Source organism: Ceratina calcarata, unplaced genomic scaffold, assembly GCF_001652005.2.
Source record: "Ceratina calcarata isolate Rehan_Ccalc_2016 unplaced genomic scaffold, ASM165200v1 scaffold111, whole genome shotgun sequence".
Taxonomy (NCBI): domain Eukaryota; kingdom Metazoa; phylum Arthropoda; class Insecta; order Hymenoptera; family Apidae; genus Ceratina; species Ceratina calcarata.
Window position 1 is genome coordinate 425,488 of NW_017132019.1, and position 23,752 is coordinate 449,239.

Consider the following 23,752-nt stretch of genomic DNA (forward strand, 5'->3'; position numbering starts at 1 on the left):
AAGGCGACACTCATCGCTTCGCATTGCAAAAAAAGTCACGTATACTTTGACAAATTAATACATCTTTGATACATTTGCCTGGACATAATTACATTGTACGTTGATGACACTTAATGTTTGCTTAAAGCCACTCATAGTAATCATTATCTATATATTACTGTTCATTATGTATTTTATCAGTAATTATTAATAGTTAAGTAGATATTAATAATTAACATTAGTCATTGCCCGTGCATTCTTTAAGTTACTTTCTAAACTTTCACGAAGCTGTATTAATTATTCCCAAGCAGATTAGCAATAGGTTATTATTCGTTTAATTTACATGTACTAATTATCGGAATTTGATTTCAACTCGCATTGTTATTGTCTACAAAACTATCAGAAGCACTAATTCCTAAAACCTGAGACCGATCGTTCATTTCTAAAATAATGTCCGGATCTCGCGATATCTCATCTTTGAATCATCTCGTATTTTCGTCCGAATGATGATGTCACTCGGAGCAAGTCACATGTACTCTTCTGCTCTTTCTTTTCTGTTTACCGTGCAGAAAGAAATTTGATTACTCAATAGGAAAAATGGGTCAGGAATGAAAATCGCCTTTCTTTTACAATTATCCCTGATTCGCCGTGATCAGTTGGAGTTGGAAATAAAATTGTTTACATGACCATGGGTGGTCTCCAGTTGACGAGATGAATTGTACCGTTCATTGCCTTTCTTTCGCATGAACCTTAGTAATTATTGTTGAAACTTTAATAATAGTTCATCTTCTTTTTATTCAGCAATTGTATCCCAGAGGTTTCATAATTTCTTAATAGTTTTTCGCTAATTATGACAACGACTTGTACAATCATCATTAAATAAAATCTGTAATTTTTAGTATCTAATTAAAGTAAATGTCAATTTTATCATTTTTTGTAATGCCATATAGGAAAATTGGAAAGCAAATGGAAAAATTCCGTTAACCGTGACATCTGTTAACACTCAAATTCTAATAAAAACCATGAGCACCGTTATTTTCACCTTTCTTTCTCATCAGGGTCATAGGCTGGTACGCGATAACTATAAAAAAATTATGATTATCGTTCATGTTTCTTGATTCATTGATGGTTAAATAAGTTCTTATATAATATTTTTTATGTCAATGTTCTTTTAGTAATTTGTTGATCAGATAAAATCTTAATGATTCTTCTTCAGTTTTGTGCATAAAATAATTCAAAGCAGAGTAACAAATCTTTCCTATCCTACTTTTTATTCATATCTTTTATTTCTTAATCTTAAAACTTCGTAATTGCTCTTGGTTCAAATATCTTCAGTTGTGGTTAAAAGAACGGACCTTCACCTGGATTCTGAAGCACTCCGACAAGTGCTCGAACCGTCGCTTTCCGAACCACATTTTCAATATGCGTACATTTTTTTCATACTTTTGCCACTCTTTTTCTTTTTTCATTTACTTATACGCGTTCCTTTTATTTCTCTATATTATTGTATACAGGATGTGTTGTCACATGGGATAGGACAGGTTTTTAAATCACGCTTTAGAAATTCCATAAAGAGCGGATTACGTTTGTAACGCGCCATGTTCGTGATATACGTGAGTCGCGTGTCGAGCAGGTCTAACTACAGGTGTATTTGCTCATGAATATCTTAAACCACTGGTGAATAGTTGACCTGATTATTTCCCCTGATAAGATGAATTAGACGTGCAGAAAGAAATTTGATTACTCAATAGGAAAAATGAGTTAGGAATGAAAATCGCCTTTCTTTTACAATTATCCCTGATTCGCCGTGATCAGTTGGAGTTGGAAATAAAATTGTTTACATGACCATGGGTGGTCTCCAGTTGACGAGATGAATTGTACCGTTCATTGCCTTTCTTTCGCATGAACCTTAGTAATTATTGTTGAAACTTTAATAATAGTTCATCTTCTTTTTATTCAGCAATTGTATCCCAGAGGTTTCATAATTTCTTAATAGTTTTTCGCTAATTATGACAACGACTTGTACAATCATCATTAAATAAAATCTGTAATTTTTAGTATCTAATTAAAGTAAATGTCAATTTTATCATTTTTTGTAATGCCATATAGGAAAATTGGAAAGCAAATGGAAAAATTCCGTTAACCGTGACATCTGTTAACACTCAAATTCTAATAAAAACCATGAGCACCGTTATTTTCACCTTTCTTTCTCATCAGGGTCATAGGCTGGTACGCGATAACTATAAAAAAATTATGATTATCGTTCATGTTTCTTGATTCATTCATGGTTAAATAAGTTCTTATATAATATCTTTTATGTCAATGTTCTTTTAGTAATTTGTTGATAAGATAAAATCTTAATGATTCTTCTTCAGTTTTGTGCATAAAATAATTCAAAGCAGAGTAACAAATCTTTCCTATCCTACTTTTTATTCATATCTTTTATTTCTTAATCTTAAAACTTCGTAATTGCTCTTGGTTCAAATATCTTCAGTTGTGGTTAAAAGAACGGACCTTCACCTGGATTCTGAAGCACTCCGACAAGTGCTCGAACCGTCGCTTTCCGAACCACATTTTCAATATGCGTACATTTTTTTCATACTTTTGCCACTCTTTTTCTTTTTTCATTTACTTATACGCGTTCCTTTTATTTCTCTATATTATTGTATACAGGATGTGTTGTCACATGGGATAGGACAGGTTTTTAAATCACGCTTTAGAAATTCCATAAAGAGCGGATTACGTTTGTAACGCGCCATGTTCGTGATATACGTGAGTCGCGTGTCGAGCAGGTCTAACTACAGGTGTATTTGCTCATGAATATCTTAAACCACTGGTGAATAGTTGACCTGATTATTTCCCCTGATAAGATGAATTAGAAATTATCAATTTTGCTACGAAGTTCATAAATCGATTATTCATCCCAAGAGGCACTAACTTAATTAATGATCTTTAAAGCCTGAGAAAGCGGGCCATAAATGCTATCATAGTTGTTTGAAATAAATTGGGATGAAAGAAATAGTAGCTAACTAAATCTAAAATCGTAGCCTGGTCGGTTCTACTACGATTTTTTAAACGCTCTATATTATTTGTATACCCGTTGGAGAATATTGAGAGACAATTTTACGGCAGAAGCAACCGCTTCTTGTACAGAAATCATTGATGCAACTAAAACGACACCACTTCCTGGATACTCTAGTACAAAACACGTCTTAGCGTTTCCACTCCAGTTGCTACTAATTAGCGTAACGAGTAAAATTGCAGAAGTATCTAGCCGAGTTTCTACAAAGTCATCGAATTCCTCGATAAGGAATCTGGGAAACTTTTTCTACAGGTTGTTCGTGGTTAAAGGATAGAACGAAAAAACATGATGTTTGTATCAGTTAAGCTTGATTCATACTAGCAGCACAGTTAGATTACATGAATTTAGATAGCGGTTAAAATCGTTCAATTGCAATTCTTGTTGATCGTTGAATGTAAATGCCTTAACAAGGCAAAATTTAACATATTATCAAATAAGATATTGACGACGTACTATGAATAAGTTAAAAATGAGTCTTGGAAAAAATGAGTGAGTTACACAATACTATAAAATTACTAACGTTTTAATAACGCATAATTCTTAAATCAATAGATTCTGACAATCCGAACTTAGTATTTCGCCTTTTTTCATCAAGTGCTATTAAATCATGCAGAAAGAATTTTAAAAAACGAAGTTTAGCCCTTTGATAAAATCCTAGATTGTAAATAACTGATTATGAGTGAAATTTGACTAGCTAGTGTGAAATAGGTCTTACTTTCTACAAGTGAAAGACTTGAAGATCGTAGATAAAATATTATGCTGGTAAGAAATTTCCTTTCTCTTCGCAAAACGCGTTCTATAAGCTAACAATCAATGATAAGCAAAGAACAGACTGCAACCCATTTGGTACTTTCTACGATTGATAAATTAAATTGGCATCTGCTGTGATAAAAACGGTTACAGCACAACAATCGCGTTGCCTTTTGTTACGTTTATCGCATTAAAAATAGCGACCAATCGATTGGGGAAAGAATAACTCGTTAATCATTTCGATTGATTAGCCGTCAGTCGTTGAATACGAGTCCCCATGCATAAAAGATGTTTCGTGCATTTTTATTATTATATAGCATCCACTGAACTATGTTCATATTACGCATTATATTTGTACGAAACACGTTGTAGAATGGCTTGATTATTTTCTGTTGCAGGTAAAACGTTCTGTCAGGCTTGCAAGAAGAAGTGCAGCGGGGAGGTTCTACGAGTGCAGGACAAGTATTTCCACATAGGGTGTTTCAAGTGCGCTCAGTGCAACGCGAGCTTAGCGCAGGGTGGCTTTTTCGCTCGCGAGGGCTCTTACTATTGCACCAAGGTACTGGAACGTATATGTAAATAAGAAACATCGCGTTGCCGATTATGATAATAAACGATATAGAAAGCTTGAGGACCGCGATTATTTGGAGCGCATAATATGAATCGCGATAAATAGAACAACTGCAGTGTTTTCCACCTTTCACTTTCCTTTTGCCTTTCATCTTTTCCCTTTGTGAATTTAGCAGAAAAAAAAGAGATTAATGATAATAGTGATGTTTTATAACTCTAGCTTTATATCAACTCTCATTCCCTTTTTACACTTGGTCCCTTGCGTGTTAAACTGATACCATGAAACAGATTCAGATTATAAAGTTTGTGGAATTTTACATTTATTAAAAGTAAGAAAATGTCAGTTAAAATGATGAGTTAAAGCATTTATATCATAAATCTGTAAATTGATAAAATTCTTCCAAGAAAAGACTTCTCTTTCAAGGATTTTCAATAAAATTCTCGACAATCTCTCTTATGAGATTCCTTACCAGAATCGTTTATCTTCACGGGCAAGTAAACATATTCGTTGTATGATAAACGAGATTGTGAACGCCGTTGAAAGGACGTATATTTCACATGACGGAGGAAACTCTGGGACATGTCAGATGCGCTTGTAATGACCGTGGGTGTGGGTATCTTAATTTTTCAGGATTATAGGGAACGTTGGGGGACGAAGTGCGCGGGCTGCGGAGAATACGTGGAGGGCGACGTGGTCACCGCCGGTGAGAAGCACGCGTTTCATCCTAACTGTTTTCACTGCCAGAGATGTAGACAACCGTTGCTAGGACAGGGGACCAAAGTATCCCTCGTTCAGGGTGAGTCTTTAACAAAGGCAACTAGGGTTCTACAGCCACTGACATACGAGGGTTGTCCAATAAGTATCTCTTTAGACCTTACCCTTTTCCAAAATCATGTACAATATCGATACAATTGATATAACTGACAAAACTATAATAATTTGAACTTGTTATATGAACAAACTTTCAAATGCATAAAGATAAAAAAAAAGTTGCATATGTAATTTTTATTAAACTAAAAGTTACAGTTAATTCAAATTGAAAACATGAAACACGATTAAGTATTTTTGGAACAAGCCTCGTATGATCAGGACGATTCGATCGAACCTGTAGAAAAACGTTGATTCGTTCGTTGCCACTCGAACCATGAAATTAGGGTACCGGTGAACCTGTTAATGCAAATTACCACTTAGGTGTATCGTCAGCGAACGAGGTTACGCTGGCGCGTAGCCTTGTAACGCTTAACGCATATAAAAATGCGGCGCGCCGCATAGAAACTTAAGCGGTATCGCAAGTTAAACTTGTCCCGTTTTCAGTATCCCTCGTTGTTTTCCAAGTCTACTGGAAATGTTTATGTGCATCCTTCATGGTTTCATCGATTAGCTGTTGTCGAGAACGTCGATAACTACGAATATTTTTAGACGGACTGTCCCACAAATACTATTGTAATCTCCGTTTCGCGTTCCGATCTTTGAACCCAGTTAAATAGAGAAAAACGTACATTCTGAGAAAGCTTAAAACAATACAGTACTATAAGTTCTCTTAGTATAATTTATATTACGAGCGATAAAATTATCTGTCACCGTGAGAATCGAATCCAACGCACCGGTCGAAGAGAGACGTCTGGAATTGCTCGACTATTTATACGCGGAGACATGCAAATCGAACGAGTAAACAAGCGTGAACGGGTCTTCTTGTCCATCGCTGTGACTGCAACGCGTACAAGCGATGAATCAGCCATCGAGAAGACAGTACCGTATGCTAAAGTCCAATCATTCCAATCGTCGCGTTAGCTCGTCATTTCTCGAATAAAAGACAATGGAGGCGTGCATGCGTCACCGAAATGATCTCGCGGACCGCTTGACGTTTGACCGGATCTGTTCAATCTTGATGTAACCGAGAGTCATCTATAGGTCAAGCTCTGTGCCACCGATGCGTCGGCATCCCTGTTCGAGAGGCCTCGACGCCGGTCGGGAATAGCACTGCCACCAGAGGAGCCGGAGACGGGCCCTCTGACCCCGGTTCCTGCGCCGGTTGCGGAAATCAATTGAGGGAAGGTCAGGCTTTGGTCGCGCTCGATCGACAATGGCACGTATGGTGCTTCAAATGCCATAGCTGCGATACCGTGCTACACGGAGAATACATGGGAAAGTGAGTTGGAAATTGTTTTCCAAACATTACACTTTGGAGCCCTAATGGAATTTTAATCTAATTCAAAGATTTCAATTTGATCGATTTAACGTTGGACATAAAGGACACTATCATATTTTTATATTCCATTAAATTTTCATATCAATGATCAAGAAATCACATATATAAAAATAGATTTGTGAGGGGACATTATAATAGGTACGAATTAGAAGAGCATTGCAACTTTGGACGTTGTATTTATCTGACGAGCTAGATTAGGTTCACTTGTCCAAACATGAAAAGAATTGAACGAACAAACGAAAATTCTTCGACTTTGATCGACAGAGACGGGGTGCCTTACTGCGAGAAGGATTATCAGAAACAATTCGGCGTGAAATGCGCCTATTGCAATCGTTACATCAGTGGGAAGGTGCTGCAGGCCGGTGACAATCATCATTTTCATCCGACTTGTGCTCGTTGCACCAAATGCGGCGACCCTTTCGGTGACGGAGAGGAGATGTATTTGCAAGGCGCCGCCATATGGCACCCACGTTGCGGTCCGGGTCCGAGCGGCCCGAACGGCATCGTGAACGGTCACGGAGAAGCGCACACGCCGCAGCATCGAGAATCTGAACGGATTTCCAGCAGCGCCTCGGAGATGCAGGTAAGATCGCGATAGTCGAGATAACAAATCGACAAATTGAAGATCGTCTACTGTTCTGGCGATTTTGGCAAACAGTCAAACAGAATTGGACTGTTATCAGATCGCGATTATTTATTATAACCGCGATGTCTTAATCGGAACTGGCGAACTGTACATTGTTCTTGTAAAATATTGTACAATAAGTGTATATTTATTTGTGTATAAATGGTGGTTGTTACATTTTCGATCATACCTAATTTGGTATTCGTTCTATATCGAATAAATCATTGAACTTCGTAGAGAAAACATTATTATCGAGGACATGATCATCTATCATTTTCACATTTGACAATTCACGTTCGATCATTATTCAAATTCGAAATTAATGCGTGAACGTAAGTTGCATTTTTTCTCATTACTTGCATTGTACGTGCTAAATATCGCCTACATGCGCATACTTGAATTATTTCCGAACTTTGGGATGAACAAAAGGACATAATAATCAGAGGAATGTATGTATCCCGTTGTCGAGCCAATATTGGTTCGAGTGACATGGAAATACGAAGTTCAGCTTGCATCGTGCTTACATTTGGACTGTTGTACGATACGTATTTTACGTGTAAAGACTTTTTTGCTGCTCGGTTAATTTTTGTGTCCGTTTTTACACAGAGCAATTTAGATGTAGATGAGTATATAGAACCTAAAGTATTAATCTTTTATTCGTAACTAGCTTTGTGTATAGCTTCGTTTTCATACTATAAAGCGATACATATGTGGCTTTTAACATGCATTTGTTCTTTAACAATGTCATTGTACCTTCTGTCGCACGCTTCGATGTCCGTCCGGAATTTCTCGATACATATCGAACATTTATGTGATACATACATACATACATGTATACAAGTATACATACATACTTAAACCGTTTATTATATTAATTTTTGATCTGTTTTATTATTTTTTATTTTTATTACCGCTTTCTTAATCGTTGTTTATTTTTTTTCGCACGGTCATTGTGTATAGTTTTCATTGCGGTCACGCACGCCAAGCCTGAACGGATCACTCTGCAGCCCTTACAGCAGCCTCAGTCGCAAGGTATGCCACGTATTTCAAAAGCACAGCCACTCTCTGAAGAAACACCTTCGATCATTAAAAACGAAAATTCAAGTTATCAAATATCTAGTTCGTTTTATAAAAGACCGACATGACACTCCAAGTTCACTGACCAATACAAAAAATTTTTGCAATATTCATCACGTGATTCTTATAGACCTCCTCGTGCCAGACACGAATCTGGAAACAGAATTGCTCTATCAGGTACCATTTCCCAAAAAACGGAACGTGATAGAGCAATTCTGTTTCTAGATTCCTGTTTGGCATGAGAAACTCTATAAGAATCACGCGATGAATATTGCAAAAAATGAAAGAAGTTTTTATTTGTTGATTAGCGATTTTCAGTTGGGTTTCTTAAGAGGGAGTTCTTGAGCATTGAGCTATTTTTTCTTCCGTTGCTAAGTAAATACAGCTAAATTTATCGAGCGGTATGAGAGACAGACAATTCGTTAAAAAAGAAAGAAAAACAATCACGAGTTTAGCCGTGATAAATATACGTTAATTGCCCCAGTATTACCCCGCGCGAACCGGCAGTCCCGGATTGATATTGCGAGAATATGGACGTGGTCCATCAGAAGACGTGTCCAGGATTTATACTTACTCGTACTTGACCGAAACGCCCAGCCAGGGATACCTGAGACGTCCGATACAGCCCTACGACAAACCACCGACAAGTCCGCATTTTCATAGACCCAGCTGTAAGTACCTTTACCATAATTTTCATTAAACTTTCTAAAATTCATTCTTAAAATTCTCTCAGCAATTCGAACATATAATCCTTCTTTTCATGACACAACCATGTGTCGAATTTAAGAAGAGAATCTCCAAAGAAAAAATATTTATAAAATCATTAAAAAGTCATTATACGGATATTCTTGCGTGTTATGTATAGATGTACTTAAGAAATAATAAGTAAAATTGAAAAATCACAGATCCGTCGTCGCGAGATGAAATTATATGAATGCGCAAGCAAAAGCCGAGAGAGTGGATCATAAATCTCTGAACTGCGTCATAATTTCATTCCAGCGTCACGTTCGATAAGAAGCAGTGGCGGACGTAGTAGTCGATCCGGAATGCGTGCCCTGGTCGATGCTCTCAGCGAGACCAGACCGAAGTCACCGGCCAGTCAAGTAGATAATGACGAGCCAATAGAACTAGCGCATTATCCGGATGCTATGAAACATCCTCCTGGCACGAAGACGCCAATCGAAAGAGATGATTTTCCCGCTCCGCCTTATCCTTACACAGACCCTGAAAGACGCAGACGATGGTCCGATACTTACAAGGTATTATCACTTCATTCTTTGGGACTCAAAACATTTTTTTTCATTTCATTTCCAATCGTAATAAAATCGATTCAGAAAAAAAATGATCAAACGACGGTTTAAATCATATCTCTTAATTTTATGCTCGTTTAGGGGGTACCTGCATCAGATGACGAGGATGAGGTGGATAATAAAATGTATATTAAAGAGGCAGAGGAGAAACTGAAGAAAGAACAAGACGAGCTGAGTAAAATCGACACCGGGATAGCAAAAGTGTTCCTGCATGATCGGGAAAAGGATCGAGAGAATCTGAGACATAAGGCGGCAAACGTCGATCCTAGAAACGCTTCGAGAACTCCATCCGCTGCCAGAGAACCGACCTACAGATTGCGATACGAAAGTCCAGTCGGGGCATGTAAGTGATAATTTCTCAATATTCTTCATTTTCACCTCAAGGTATGTTTAAACCTAGTAAATGGTTGTCCTTCCTTGAGTCCAATAAAATTCCAGTGATATGAACGTTCTTCCACCAATTGTGAATTATCATTAACAGAAAATAAGTAAGAAATGAACGATTGGTATAAACACTGTTTAATAATATCGTATGGCTAATTTCTGTTGTTAAGAACGGAGACTTAATGTGTTTCTCAAAATCGTATAAATGTTTGTTCTTTTCTTTTCCTACAGCGCCATCGAGAAATATAGATCACGCCAGGCCATGGGAAGACGATGATGGTTACAGTTACAGATCAAGCGTAGGGCCCAGTTACAACGGTAAGTTCCCTCTTAATTTAATGAATACTCTAGGCATTACTATATATTATATTTATATTGTATTTCATGACCGTTTCATTAACATTAAATATGATAATCATCTCATACATGTCCACACGTTCGCACATAACACTAACATTTACCACTCTACCGTTTAAAGTAACATCGGTCCATTAAATTCCGTGGTGATAGCGGGGATGGGGGCAGCGAAAAAATATTGTCCCTTTGACACCATTTGAAAGAATGAAATATAAATTTTTTCTATCGTGGAACGCAACATTGCGCATCTTGCAGTAAGAAGGGGTGTGATGATGATGATAATGATGATGATGATGATGATGATGATGCTCGATTAACGAATGAATAAGCGTATGTGTAAACTCGAGCAAGAGTTTATAAGTTAAGTGGCATAGCACCAAATACCAGAGCACACACTGGGCGCCTCATTTAACGTAACAGGTGATGTATTTAATTCCGCTTGTGCATGTGATCGGCATTAATTATCCTCGATGTGCTTGCCTCTTCTTATTTCTCTCTCGGTTATATTTCTCTATACGCAAAGTTGTGCGAGTAACAGAAGAAGAAAAGAATAATGTGCGTGGAAAGTTCATCCTTCTCAAAGTAGAGTAATGCGTATTCGATTCGACTCCCATTATTTCATGCGTTGACCATACTCGGCAATATATACTTATATATGTACTCGCATAATTTGCTATTGCTTGATAAACATGAACGAAGGGATTGTGAAGTAACTTCTATTTTACGGCACGCTCTTGTCCAATTCGAACGCGTATCTTCCAATGTTGGAACGTTCAAAGGAATTGAATAGGATTATACCGCTACTTACGTTAGCCGGCACACCGCTACTTGTATCATCGTGTCTCTATTTGTGTTTTTGTGTTTGTGTTGTGTTTGCGTGGGCGGCAGTTGGGAGGTCATCGGCACGTTCCCCGGCTCCCAGAAACTATCCACCCCTTGGTACTCAACGCGCCTTCACTCTTCCAAACGCCGCTAGGCACTATCATTCGGTGAGTCCGAGAACTTTCCAATTCACCTACCGTTGATCTCAAGTCAAGTTCAAGATTAACAAACAAAACAGAAAGAAGAAAATCTTTATAGGGAAGAGAAAGATTTTTGTTCAGTCTGAAGATAAATTTTCAAGTTTGACAGTTTTTTTTTTGTCTAAAAGAAAGAAATGAGATTGAAGCAAAACATATGACGTGATGATTCATTGACTTGGCTTCACGGGAGGCAACCTTTCTTGTTCTCTTAAGCTTATTTCGATAAACGAAACTTTTGATTGTACTGTGTATGATAGCTACACAGAGGTGTTGGCTTTGTACATATAATGTAATGAGTACATTTATACATACGTATACATACATACACAGTTCTTCATCTTTCGTTGTGTACACACGTATTACTATACCTTGCACAAATAACGCTTGTGCACTTTGTAAATCGGGTATGTCCCACATTTCTGCGGGAATGCGATTTAAAACAAGTCGGCAAAACTTGAGGTTGAAGCTCAAATAGAGGACACTCTGACACAGCGAATATCTTCCACCCTTCCTCTCTTTTATCTGTTACGATCTTCTATCTTCATCCCCCGCAAGAGGAAAAATAAAAACCTTTAATAATATTTACAGTGAGAAATCAAAAATGAATTATGATGTATGATGTAAAAGAATCCGCAATCGTATGCGGAAAAAAGATTTAAGCACAATATTATTAAATTATTGTTGAAATATATTTTTATTGATTCATATTTGCTGCTCACTGTGCGCGAATGAAAGAAAGCAAAGTAGGACACGAATTCCTCGATTTCCTAAAAAACGCTTGCTTTTTACACGAAAACGGAATCCGAGAAAACACCACCGTAATTGTCTCGTACACACAGAAGGGTTTGTGTATTCATTTTTCTTTAACGAGTAATTTTTTTTGGCGAACGTTGGGCATTCGTATGGGAATGAACGATTTCCATTGATGTTCCCGTTGATCACTAATCAAGTAATACTTGTCGATTGACTGATTTGAAACCAGTTGTGAGCTCCCTTCGGCACATCCCGAAGCCAGGGTACGGTCTGGCACCGCGAAGTCACACCTTCTCCTCGACCGGCGGTTCTGTATCTGCTCTCCCTGTAAGTCTTGCACCGCGTCACAAATTTCGACGACCAAAGCAGAGAAAAAAGACAAATCTTCTCTTGCACCGTTGTTCTTGTTGATTTTCTTGCTGATAAATGAACAGTATGAAAAAAAAAATGAAAGAAACGTTGTAGAGATTACGAGTACACGTTCTTTTTTTAATTATACATATCTGTTTATCTGTTTTGAATTCAACTCGCTATGATACCACTACCTCAATTTTTTCTAAGAAATACGCTTTTCTGTCGTCTAGGGTGATTATTCATTCAGTGGGATGGGAGACAAGACGCACAGCACTGATTTTTCATCCGGCAAATCAGATAGTGAGTAAAATATAAAAAAAAAGGAAAGCAAACTTTACAAAACATCAGAGACACGTACATATACCTACTACATATTCTCTTCGAGCTATATGTATACATTTGACTTTTCAATTTGGACATGCTTATTTTATAGTTCTTAACTATTTTTTTTTAATTGTTATTTTACTTTTCTAATTCGCGAGTGATGGACACTCGCGAGAATTTGTTTTGTTCTTAATTATTTTATTCGATCGTACGGCTTAATACCTGAGCATGTTTTACTAATGCATCCGTCCTCTATACTAGAGGAGTCTATCTATTTATCTATCTACCTCTATCTTTTATTTGACTTTATTTTGATTTAATTATGTACGCCTGAGTATTAGAATATTCGAACGAGTTACGATATTCCGTTTTCGATTAAAAGATATTGCATAATAAGAATTGTTTCGCATCATTAACCGAGAGGAGTTTATAGTGTGCTCAAATGACATGTACATCCAGTAACGTGACTTTGTGACACGATCACTATAATCATTTGACAGCTGGTACATAAGTACACATTGCATAGCTTAGGAATTGAATTCAGGTCACATGTATAATAGAACCATCAAACATTTGCTTCTATAGTGATTTTATCGGGTCGATCGTATTCCCAATTACAGGTCTTATCATAATCCTGACTGCATCAACTTTTTATCAACTCCTAATTCACGAAGCACAAATTGTAATTAACCATGACTAATATTTATTTTTAATTATTTATTAATTATTTATTAATTTCTCTATTTATCATAAATTAAATATAAAGTTAAACATTAAATTTAAGTTTATACACAATATGTCTATGGGAGCTGAAGAACTTGATACAGATGTATCACCTTTCGGAATATGATCAACCGATTAGATAGAAAGATTGTAACTTAACATAATCCATATGGTTTGTGCAACACGGTTTGACATGGTTTTCTTTCCCATTTTTCCCCAAACTTTAGTATCGACAGGCAGCATCACGGATGTGGATCGACGGGCATTGGTATGTACCACAGCCCCATACTACTCCCGGCGAATTAGCATGGTTTGTAGCTTGTTTTGCATTTTTGAATTATTAGTTAACATAATTATCACGACCGAGTATCGTCGTGACAATCATTTCAAACGCTTTTGTAAAATGTCTCGAGTACGCGCAAAGGATTCGCGTACTAATTACATTTTTCAATTAAAATAGAGATCTACTACACTACATTAGATCTTGTTTGTACATAACAAGCATTGGCGATTTGTTGATACGTGTAAGATAACGAATTGTATATAAATACGTGATTGTACATTTGGTTCACGCATGCACGCGCTGTACATTACTGCTGCGATACACTTTTTTTTATTCTTCTTTTTTTGCATCCTTCCGTACAAGTCTTTTATTGTCTTGGCATACTTCAAATCTGCATATTCAATTTTGTTACCCACTAAAAAATTGGGCACGATCGCGATGGCTTTAACTTGTCATCTTGCAGTGTCTTACACCAAAGGCTGCATTAGCTTCGTACTTGCTGTGAAATTCATAGACGACACGTAGATTGATATTTTTTATTTTTTGTTCGCTATTACGAAAACACGATGTGAGTTTTGTACGTGCGTATGAAAACGACAATAAGATCGGCGCGACGGCGTTCTCATTACTTGACTGCATATCTATTTTGCATCTCTTTTTACATCTCATACGAGTCGAGAAACGGAACTATCTAAACTGAAATTAACACGCATGAGATTTATCAGATTTGTGCGCGTGATTTGTGCGTCGCTTTAATAATGATTCAAAGAAATCATAACACATACATGTATTACATTGAAAGACTTATTTGATTCGCGAAAATGCCAGTTCCTATCATCCGTTTCAGTCTAGTTATAGTTCTGTCTAATAAGCAATTTTAACGTAAGCGGTGTTTCTTTTTTTTATTGCTGCAATATATCGGTTCTTGTGACGAACACTTGCAGAATAAAAGATTCTCGCAAATTTTTAAACGCTGTCTTACGGAATATACTAATTCTTTTTATATATAAGCGAGGCTTAAGAGATATTTAATTTGAAAATATGTCAATAATTTCTGTATTATCATAGATAATCAATTTTATTATTCTGACATTGATGATTAAACGAACGAGGGAGATATGCGAGAAACTTTTCCATATCTGCATCGTTATTAATGCTGATTACACATTAAGAGTGGATTACTTTCAATCGGGATTAACGAGTGAATGGTGCTTCAGAATGATGGTGGTATGCTGCCATCATCCACCACATATACAGGTGGGCTAGGTTCGGTAGTCGGAAGTCGCGGGGGACATCACGTAAGGAGATCACTGCCAGACATGGGTACGGCGCCATCCGAGCCGCCGAAACTCTATCCTTACCATTTACTTGTCATCACCAACTATAGGCTGCCAGCTGATGTGGACCGTTGCAACCTCGAAGTAAGTAATCAAAAGTACGAGAGAAACAAATTTAAATGGCTTGACTAATTGATCAAAAACGAGATCCAATTCATTTTTTATATGTTAGATGGAAATTACCATTTCGTTATTAAAAAACTATACCAGAAAATATTTAATTTCCCTTATCCACATATTTTTTTCATTTCATTGACAAGATATATAGTGTGATTCTCATAACGTGACAACTTTAAATAGCTTTTATCTGAACAACGGTTGTGTAACTACGAAGGTCACATAAAGTGCTGTAATCGTTTTATTGGTATTTAATTCTTTTGTAAAGATACAAATCAATAAAATCAATCAATAAAACATAAGATCCATTATCCTCGACCCCAAGGCAAGTGAAAAAGATGAATAATTATTTAAAAATCGCATTTTGCTTAACTTTCTGTTCACAGCGGCACTTATCCGATGCAGAATTCGAGGCGGTTCTCCAGTGCACTCGCGCCGAATTCTATAGACTACCGCAATGGCGTCGTAACGAAATCAAAAGACGCGCCCGGCTGTTTTAACCGACGGCAATTACGCTACGTGTTATACTTATTATTACCTTCATCGTGTCACGACTGTGTTGTTACCGTACTGATAGAGTGTACATTCCTTCTTACTGGAACACGTATTCGTTTGTTCGTTCCGCGATGAAGCGACGATGGGCAGGTATCGCGTCGATACGAAACATTCACAGGATCATCGTCGCATTTAGCCACGGACACACGAATACAGACACGTTCGTCGCTTACACGATGATGTACACATCAACACACAGTACACATACACAAAATACACGCTATCACTTGGTCGTCAATTTTCTTCTCTCAGCAACGAATCCACAGGTAGCTTAATCGTTAACGAGAGTAAATAGAGTTCATTGTCTCCTGTGACTTCGGTGCTTCTTTCGGGAGAATACTTGCTGTTCATAAAGAAAAGTAAAAAACAGAGGGAGGGGGCAGGAGGAAAGTAATGTTTCCACAAGGGAAAGTAAAAGTGAATATAATATATCTGTCTATGCTAAGATAAGAGGACAAGACAGAGAACACTGAAACGTTCGAACTCGACGTTGTTAGGGAAAAGAAAAGGATATATTGAATGTATATCAATAACTATTATTGGTTTTCAAATGGAAAACAGTCCGAGGGGAAGAAGAAAACTCATAACTTAGCATATACTCCGATTTTCGTGAACCAGGTTGTCTTCGGTTCTGTAGAAGCGATTTTGTCTTTGGTTCTGAAAAACCGATTCGACGGTAGATGGGTAATTAATTTTAGGAAAGTACGTAGTTAAACTTAAGTGAGACACACCAGGATCGTACGAGGTTTTATCATTTAACAGGAACATTGTCTTTAATATTGATCCGCGTGAACGTATAAATTTAAAGATAATGACGCGAAGGAAGAATATTCAACGCGGATATGTGTAGCAGCCAGAAAAATGGTGTAATACTCGTTGATAGTGCGCATTCGTTGTTGTAAATAAACGAAACGATAGCTATTAGGAGAGGATGAAAGAAGCAACGGGAGTACAAAGAGAAATATATACATAACGTATATACCATTTCAACAGTTCGCTTGAGTCACACAAACAACACATCTACTATTTGCAAAGGGTTATAACACAAGAAAGCGCTACTATTATAAGAGCAATTATTATTATTATTAATTATTATTATTATTACACTATTAATTTTTAACTATCATTATTATTATATTTTATTGTAAGGAAAAATGAGAAGTTTAAGGTATAAGTAGATAGGAAGTCAGCTTGCCGAGTGATGTAACTATCGATATACTTAAAATACCGTTCCACTGGTTTTAACATATCTGTTGACAAAGCAACATACTATAATACAAATAGTACTTCACTCGATTTCATTGATTTATATATAATTTACATCAACATGCAATCATTCTTTCGGCATATATCTATATAAATCCAAACAAAGTGAGGATTGCCCGAGTACGTCAGACGGCAAGCTGCATATGTGAAAGGAAGAGCGTGTATGTGCACACGTTAAACGAAATGTATCTTTTTTCGTACTTTTCCGTAGAATATAATATATACAGGATGTCCCAAAATGCACGATTTCCCTCTCAGCTTATGAAAGAGGATGAAATTCTGAGTGAAGAGTTCCACTTGTTCCTCTACAGTGACAGTTTTACTCGGACACGCCATTGGTCCACTTTCTCCGTTAATAACTTATTAGTAACTGTTAGAGGAAAAAGTGGAAGATGGACTGTCGACTTTCGTCCTCTTTCACATCCTAAGAAGGAAGCCGTGAATTCTGGGACACTTTGTATATCAGGGGCGATCGCAAAATTACGTTCAAAAGGGGGGAATAAAATAGTAATAATAGTAAACATTTTCAATTTGGTACGAGAATCCACACCGTAGTGGGAAATAATTTAAACGAGATCCTGAAGTCGCGTTTTAACTTTACATTTCGTCTTTTACCCTAAGTCATATGTGCCTATATATATAAAAAAAAAAGATAAAAATGTCGGCGGACATTTCTCTAAACTGGAAGTTTATCGCTGTCTCTCGCGCGTAAAAGAGAGAAATAGATAACACGTTTCGTGCAATTTCCTAGAGGTTTTCGAAACGTGCTCCATGATCTTGCGCAGTGAATTCTGGGACACTTTGTATATCAGGGGCGATCGCAAAATTACGTTCAAAAGGGGGGAATAAAATAGTAATAATAGTAAACATTTTCAATTTGGTACGAGAATCCACACCGTAGTGGGAAATAATTTAAACGAGATCCTGAAGTCGCGTTTTAACTTTACATTTCGTCTTTTACCCTAAGTCATATGTGCCTATATATATAAAAAAAAAAGATAAAAATGTCGGCGGACATTTCTCTAAACTGGAAGTTTATCGCTGTCTCTCGCGCGTAAAAGAGAGAAATAGATAACACGTTTCGTGCAATTTCCTAGAGGTTTTCGAAACGTGCTCCATGATCTTGCGCAATATGATCCTGCGAGATGAAGAGAAAGAAATTAAAAGAGAAGAAAGAGTAAGCCCTTCACTTCGTGTGACAAAGAGCATATTAATTAATCATTATTCATGTTGAAAAACCAAAAGCTACAGGAGAGCGGAGGTCTCTTTCACTCGATATCGTTTTCCTATGATCCGCTTTTTGTACGCACTATCAAACTCAATAAACTGCAATATTTATCTTTTATTTGCAGCGTTTTACCAATGGAAGTCGAGTGAATTTTACTTATCATAAAATTCATTCAACCAGTTTCTTTCGTATTCTGGCTTTTATTGCAAAAGAAAAATTTTAGTGTTCAAACAAATTTTATTAAAACAACAAGAAAAGGAACGAGAACTATTTTATATTGCGTGGTCGTCTTTTTCATAATGAACTTTTTAGGAAAATTAAAATGTTGAATTGTCACTTCAGGTCGTTTGGATTACTTTTATTCGGACAATCGTTCGTTTTCTTTTTTTAAGTTCTTTCTTTTCGCGTTTTTCATTTAATACATTATGCTTCTATCTCCTGAGTTTTTTAAAAAACTGTGTTTCCTTTTGTTTTTTTTTTTTGTTTTTAATTAAACGTCGAGTATTTTTATTTTATGATGATTGCTAGCGTAAAGTGGAACGATTCCGTACCGTGACAAATTGTCAGATCATGGTGCACCGTTATCGTTTATACTGTGCAATGCGAACCAATTGTATGTTTCTGTTGTATAGAGCATATCGCTTTCGCTAGTCCCTCAAGTTTAAATAAACACAGAACCAACACACGCAAAAAGGGGAGGTGTCTGAACAGTTTTTCGCTTGAGTATGTGCTGAGTAATTTCCACAGTATCTCATCGTTGTTATGAGTGATGGATTGCGAACACGCGTGGTTTATCAGCTCGTCGATACGTACAAAGTATCCACTTTGTACATTCTCTGTCTCTCTACACAAATTTTAATCCCATTTTTTTTATTACGAACTACATGAGAAAATTTCTAGAACTATACGAATAATGTACGACACTGAAACGATTCACTGTTCGCGTTTTGGTTCCCAGTGAGTTCGCCTTGCATAATTACACGCGTCTGTTGATCATGTTTCTTACTATTATCTCGTGAAATAAAGAAACCATTTGTCCCAGCGTTGCCTTTCGGAATTCACAATCTTATTCCACTATCCGTTATCTTCTGTTTTTGGATTTAGGAAACGTTTAGCTTTTCACGAAGAATGACAAAACCTTCAAGAATGGTAGCCAACGGCTCGTACTCGTCCAGAGCGAGCTCCGCTCTCTCCCCGGAAGAAAGTAACGTCGGAGTCGTATGAACGTATCCACCGGAAATGGATTTTGGACTACCAGCTTTACCAACGACGTCCACCGATTGACCAACTCTTACAGACACCGGTAGACTCTGTTTAAAACAAGTCGATTTCCAACATGCAAATCAAGGAATCGATTTAAACCTAGTTTTAATTAGATAAAATTCATCATGAATAAAAGAGAATTGTAAGATCTTACCTCTAAATTTTCATTCAACGTGACCAGCCACCTCGGTTCCATGGCAAGTGCTAGAGAATACATTAGATAATGAGATTTGGACAGTATGAGATTCTGACAATCGAGAAACGCCACCAGAACTATCAGCAAGCCAGCCAACGCGGCTCTGTCCAAGACTTTGGAAGTGTACCGCAATGGAGATATAGACAACGTGCCCTAATAAGGAATATTGATTAAATTTAAATACTGATTCGTAGATAAATGTTATTTACTTTGCCAAGATGAACGAGGCCCTGAGAAATTCGTACGAGAAACAAGTGCATAGGATTCTTTGCGTGGTAACAAGCCAATTGCCTTAACATGGTGGCGAGACGAGCGTTATTCGTTCCAGCACCGACGAGGCCCAGGGCAAAAATCGCGTTGTTCGCCACGTTGGAATCGTGGTCGTGGCTGTATTTATTCAAAACGTCTAAAACCGACAAGTCTGGATTTGACAAAGACGACAAGCCAAGAGCCAGTGGCATCGCGCGTCTCGCGGAAATCGAGCCGTATCTTCCAATCTAAGAAATTATTCGTTAGAATTGAATCCAACTAAAGTAATCATTATGAATTCCAAAAATCGTGGGAAAATTCTCGTGAATTTTAAATTTGACACCTGACCAAATATCCTCGAGTTCTCTTTTCCTTCGCCCAAACCAATCGCTGCGACACCCAAGGTTGCTATTGCTTGCGACGATCCGATCTCCCTAAACCATTAGGAATTATAAAATATAGAAAGACATATTCTGATGTCTCTAAAATCGTGGTACAACCATTGATTCTTCGTATAATTAGCATATGGAATAACCATATAAATGTACCATTGGATGAATATTAGAAAAGTGCATCTGTGTATTCAACAAATTTTTCAACATGATTCTATGGAAACTTTATGTTGTACTTTCTTTAATATTTTATGTATTTTTTAATGAGTTTCCCAATTATAACACGAAGAAACATCCTGCAGCTAGCAATGCACTCAAGGAAGAAATATGATATAAGGAGGAATGTACTTAGAGCTTTCATTTTTCTCTTCCGACTTCTCCTTCGTCCTCTTCTCAGACAAATCAAGACTTCGAGAGCAAGAACTCGGCACAGGTGTATTGACCGGGGTTGTGGGAACGCTTTCACCATCCACCGGTTCCGAACAGATTCGCAACAATTCTTGAACAATCAACACGTCTCCTGAACCGGCGTAGGCGCATACCTGATATTAAAATNTAATATAAGAATCCTAAAAATATTTACCTGCAACATGGTTTGCGCAGCCAACTTATAAGGATCGGGCAAAATTTCAAGTGCAGCTGAAGGAGCTTCAATATTATCGCGATACCCCATGTAAATCATTCCCAATGCCAATGGCAAAAATCTATAAAAAAAACGGCAAAGAATCATTCTTTATTCTTGTTTAATACGCCTGACACTAATGTTCAACCTTGAATGAGTATTGGCTAGTTCTTGAGGGGTGAGTTCTAGCAATCTCTGCAAAAGAACTGAAGAAGCATCGCCATTACCAGAGCCAACATTTATCAACCCTATTGCGATTGCTCCTAGCGCAATCACTTCCATGGTACCTGTGTAAATTCACAATTCAAAGTTGAAAATATTTGCAGAATTCAAATAAAATTTGAAAATTGGTACTTGTATTACAGAAAACGTTCGTTTCCCTGTTTTTTAATTATACTGGAAAGTTCAATGATTTAAACGAAGACGAACGAACATACTTGCTTTGTCCACAAGGACTCCCGTTAGAAGATCCGTCACATCTGATCTTTGTGAACCAGCGTAAGCTAAACCTAATCCCAAAACGGATCCAATTCTAAGGGTTGCGTTGTCGGAGTACACGTAATCGCTAAGAAGGGCTAAAGCCGGATCACATTCGTTGCGAACGCCGCAGTTAACCAGCCCTATAGCGAGCAACGCACCCGCTTTTATGTAGTGATCGTTTGTGTAAAGATACCTGCGAATTAAACGCATCTTATTCCGCGCACGTCCGTGGTCGCATATTACCGTTTCATTACGATAAGGGACTCGATTCACTTGTCGATCGGGACTAGACCACCATCCACGTCCCACATATGTATCAGACCCAAGGAAGCGGTCGCTGAGAGCATACCGTGGTCCTATTTAATAATTAATTTCATATTATAATAATTATTCTAAATTCATTTACTGTTTATATACTAATCCGTTTTTAATAATACTTCTAACATCAAATCTCCTATTTATAACATTGAACCTCGACGGACTTATGCAATATAATTGTATTTCACGGATAATTCAACACGATTGTTACTCAAATGCCGGTGCGACAATCTTGTATTTCAATAAAGTGTTCAACGTGACTGTAATTCGGACATCAGTACAGGAACAATGTTTTTCAACACAGTGAAATCAATTAGCCGTGAAATACGATTATATTACATAAGTCCGCTGAGATAGGATCTTACGAATAAGAGACGTCGATATAAAGCATAGATATATTCATAGTAATAGTTAAAATTTTTACGCTTCATCTAAAAATTTACGCAATGGGAAGTCTTTCGATAAGAACCTTGTTTTTGTAGACCCAAGCGTCGGCAGCGTTTCCCATTAGCTTGTCCTTGCCGAATCCGGCGTGAACGAACCCGGTAACAAAGCTGGCCGCTAGATTCGCCCTGGCTGAGTCGTGTTCCGCTCTTCTCAAGACAGTCGTCTCTAGCCAGGTTTTGTAAATATCATCCGGATGCTTTGGTTCCAGGATGTCGAGTTCCGTAGCCAATACGTGGAAGTGACTATTAACGTGGCTATTACTTAAGATCATCTCGATATCTTTGACGTCACTTCCTTGGTATTCCTTCTTTAAAGGATTTTCCTAATGATTAACAGATTTTAAAGAAATTCGTATGTTTGAAATAATCTATGAATGTTCCATGCGAAGAATTTACCCTTTGTCTTACGAGTATAAACGCCAGTTGCTTACGCATTAAAGGATCGGAGCAAGTGGTAAGGCATTGAGATACCAGATCTGAGTGCCCTAATTGAAGAGCAATCAGCATTGCTTTGCAATATTCCCCAAATCGTAGATATTGATCGGCCACCATTTGCAGTATTTGTCTCCTCTCGGTGTCCTCGCTAATTTTTCAGGCATAAATTAAAGGCACATCGAGCGTTAACTTAATTGTATGAACTCACCTGTAAGCTGCGCAACCTTCCAGATACCGGCAAACTCTCTCGAAATTTCTACTGTGTAAATTCTCGCTCAAAAAATTTAACTGATCGATCTCTAAGCAGAGATCGCAACCAGGTATTTCGGCGTTGTGTTTCATATCGAAATTTATTATACCTTTCACCAAAGGGGTGAGTTCATTTCTGTCGCAATAAAAGAGATTAAGTATAAAATTATCAATATCGTTGTACGCCTTTTATACCTTATACGAGTCTCGTCTTTCACCGGAGCGTTCGTCCATTCGTCTACAATCTCAGTTTCGAGTTGTCTAACGTATTCGTGACCCCATTCACCGGGATTAGTCACCCCGCCCTGCGTGCAATACTGAAGACATTCTTTGGATCCTTGGGCTGCACCTGCCATCGACAATACGCTCAATACTTCCGCGAACTGACGCTGTACATCCTCTCTTTGAATCGTTTTCTGAGCGTTCTTCATGTTGTTGTATGAACTTTTCAAATACTTGAGTGGCTTAGGCACGGAAGTCATCGAGGTGGTTGATGTTTGCATCAATAGTCGAAGTTGACTTAGAGACACTAGCATCGCTTGCTCGTCCTTTCCCTCAATTTCATTTGATTAATTAAAAATTTATTAAAAATGTGAATTCATTTCCCATTGTATCCTTTACAATATTAAGAGAGCTAAGAGGACAGTATTTAGGATATACCGGATATTAGAATATTCATATAGAATATATTGGATATTAACATTATATTTAAATATGTTGTCATACGACTATCATATAAACGAAAGAGTTAATTATCAATGACAGCTCCTAGGTTAAAAAAATAAATTATGCTCAA

At 37.4% G+C, this 23,752-nt stretch overlaps 2 protein-coding genes across 14 annotated transcripts in view; one reads left to right on the forward strand and one right to left on the reverse strand.

The window, feature by feature from the left end:
- The window catches only part of Unc-115a (actin binding LIM protein Uncoordinated 115a), a 31,356-nt gene extending 13,612 nt beyond the window's left edge, over positions 1-17,744 (forward strand). For 2 of the 13 annotated variants that reach the window (XM_018020061.2, XM_018020026.2), the window contains exons 2-15: positions 4,210-4,370; positions 5,013-5,178; positions 6,294-6,531; positions 6,856-7,174; positions 8,177-8,248; positions 8,778-8,964; positions 9,293-9,552; positions 9,685-9,946; positions 10,219-10,305; positions 11,233-11,333; positions 12,704-12,773; positions 13,748-13,830; positions 15,021-15,224; positions 15,644-17,744. In XM_018020061.2, the coding sequence (XP_017875550.1) occupies positions 4,210-4,370; positions 5,013-5,178; positions 6,294-6,531; positions 6,856-7,174; positions 8,177-8,248; positions 8,778-8,964; positions 9,293-9,552; positions 9,685-9,946; positions 10,219-10,305; positions 11,233-11,333; positions 12,704-12,773; positions 13,748-13,830; positions 15,021-15,224; positions 15,644-15,757 (2,324 nt within the window). In that variant the 3' untranslated portion in view covers positions 15,758-17,744. Of the gene's footprint in view, positions 1-4,209; positions 4,371-5,012; positions 5,179-6,293; positions 6,532-6,855; positions 7,175-8,176; positions 8,249-8,777; positions 8,965-9,292; positions 9,553-9,684; positions 9,947-10,218; positions 10,306-11,232; positions 11,338-12,348; positions 12,447-12,703; positions 12,774-13,747; positions 13,831-15,020; positions 15,225-15,643 lie in introns of those variants that run through there. The other 11 variants (XM_018020018.2, XM_018020035.2, XM_018020044.2 and 8 more) reach the window with 11 other exon arrangements.
- A 1,662-nt stretch (positions 17,745-19,406) lies between these two features.
- On the reverse strand, positions 19,407-23,710 carry LOC108622293 (26S proteasome non-ATPase regulatory subunit 2). Its single transcript, XM_026811384.1, has 13 exons — positions 23,152-23,710; positions 22,916-23,092; positions 22,669-22,855; positions 22,296-22,595; positions 21,782-21,864; positions 21,466-21,701; positions 21,177-21,315; positions 20,990-21,110; positions 20,755-20,948; positions 20,358-20,448; positions 19,975-20,262; positions 19,724-19,918; positions 19,407-19,616 (listed from the first exon to the last, which is right to left on the reverse strand). The coding sequence occupies exons 1-13, from the start codon at positions 23,490-23,492 to the stop codon at positions 19,407-19,409; spliced, it is 2,562 nt and encodes an 853-aa protein (XP_026667185.1). The 5' UTR covers positions 23,493-23,710.
- Positions 23,711-23,752: the final 42 nt, after the last annotated feature.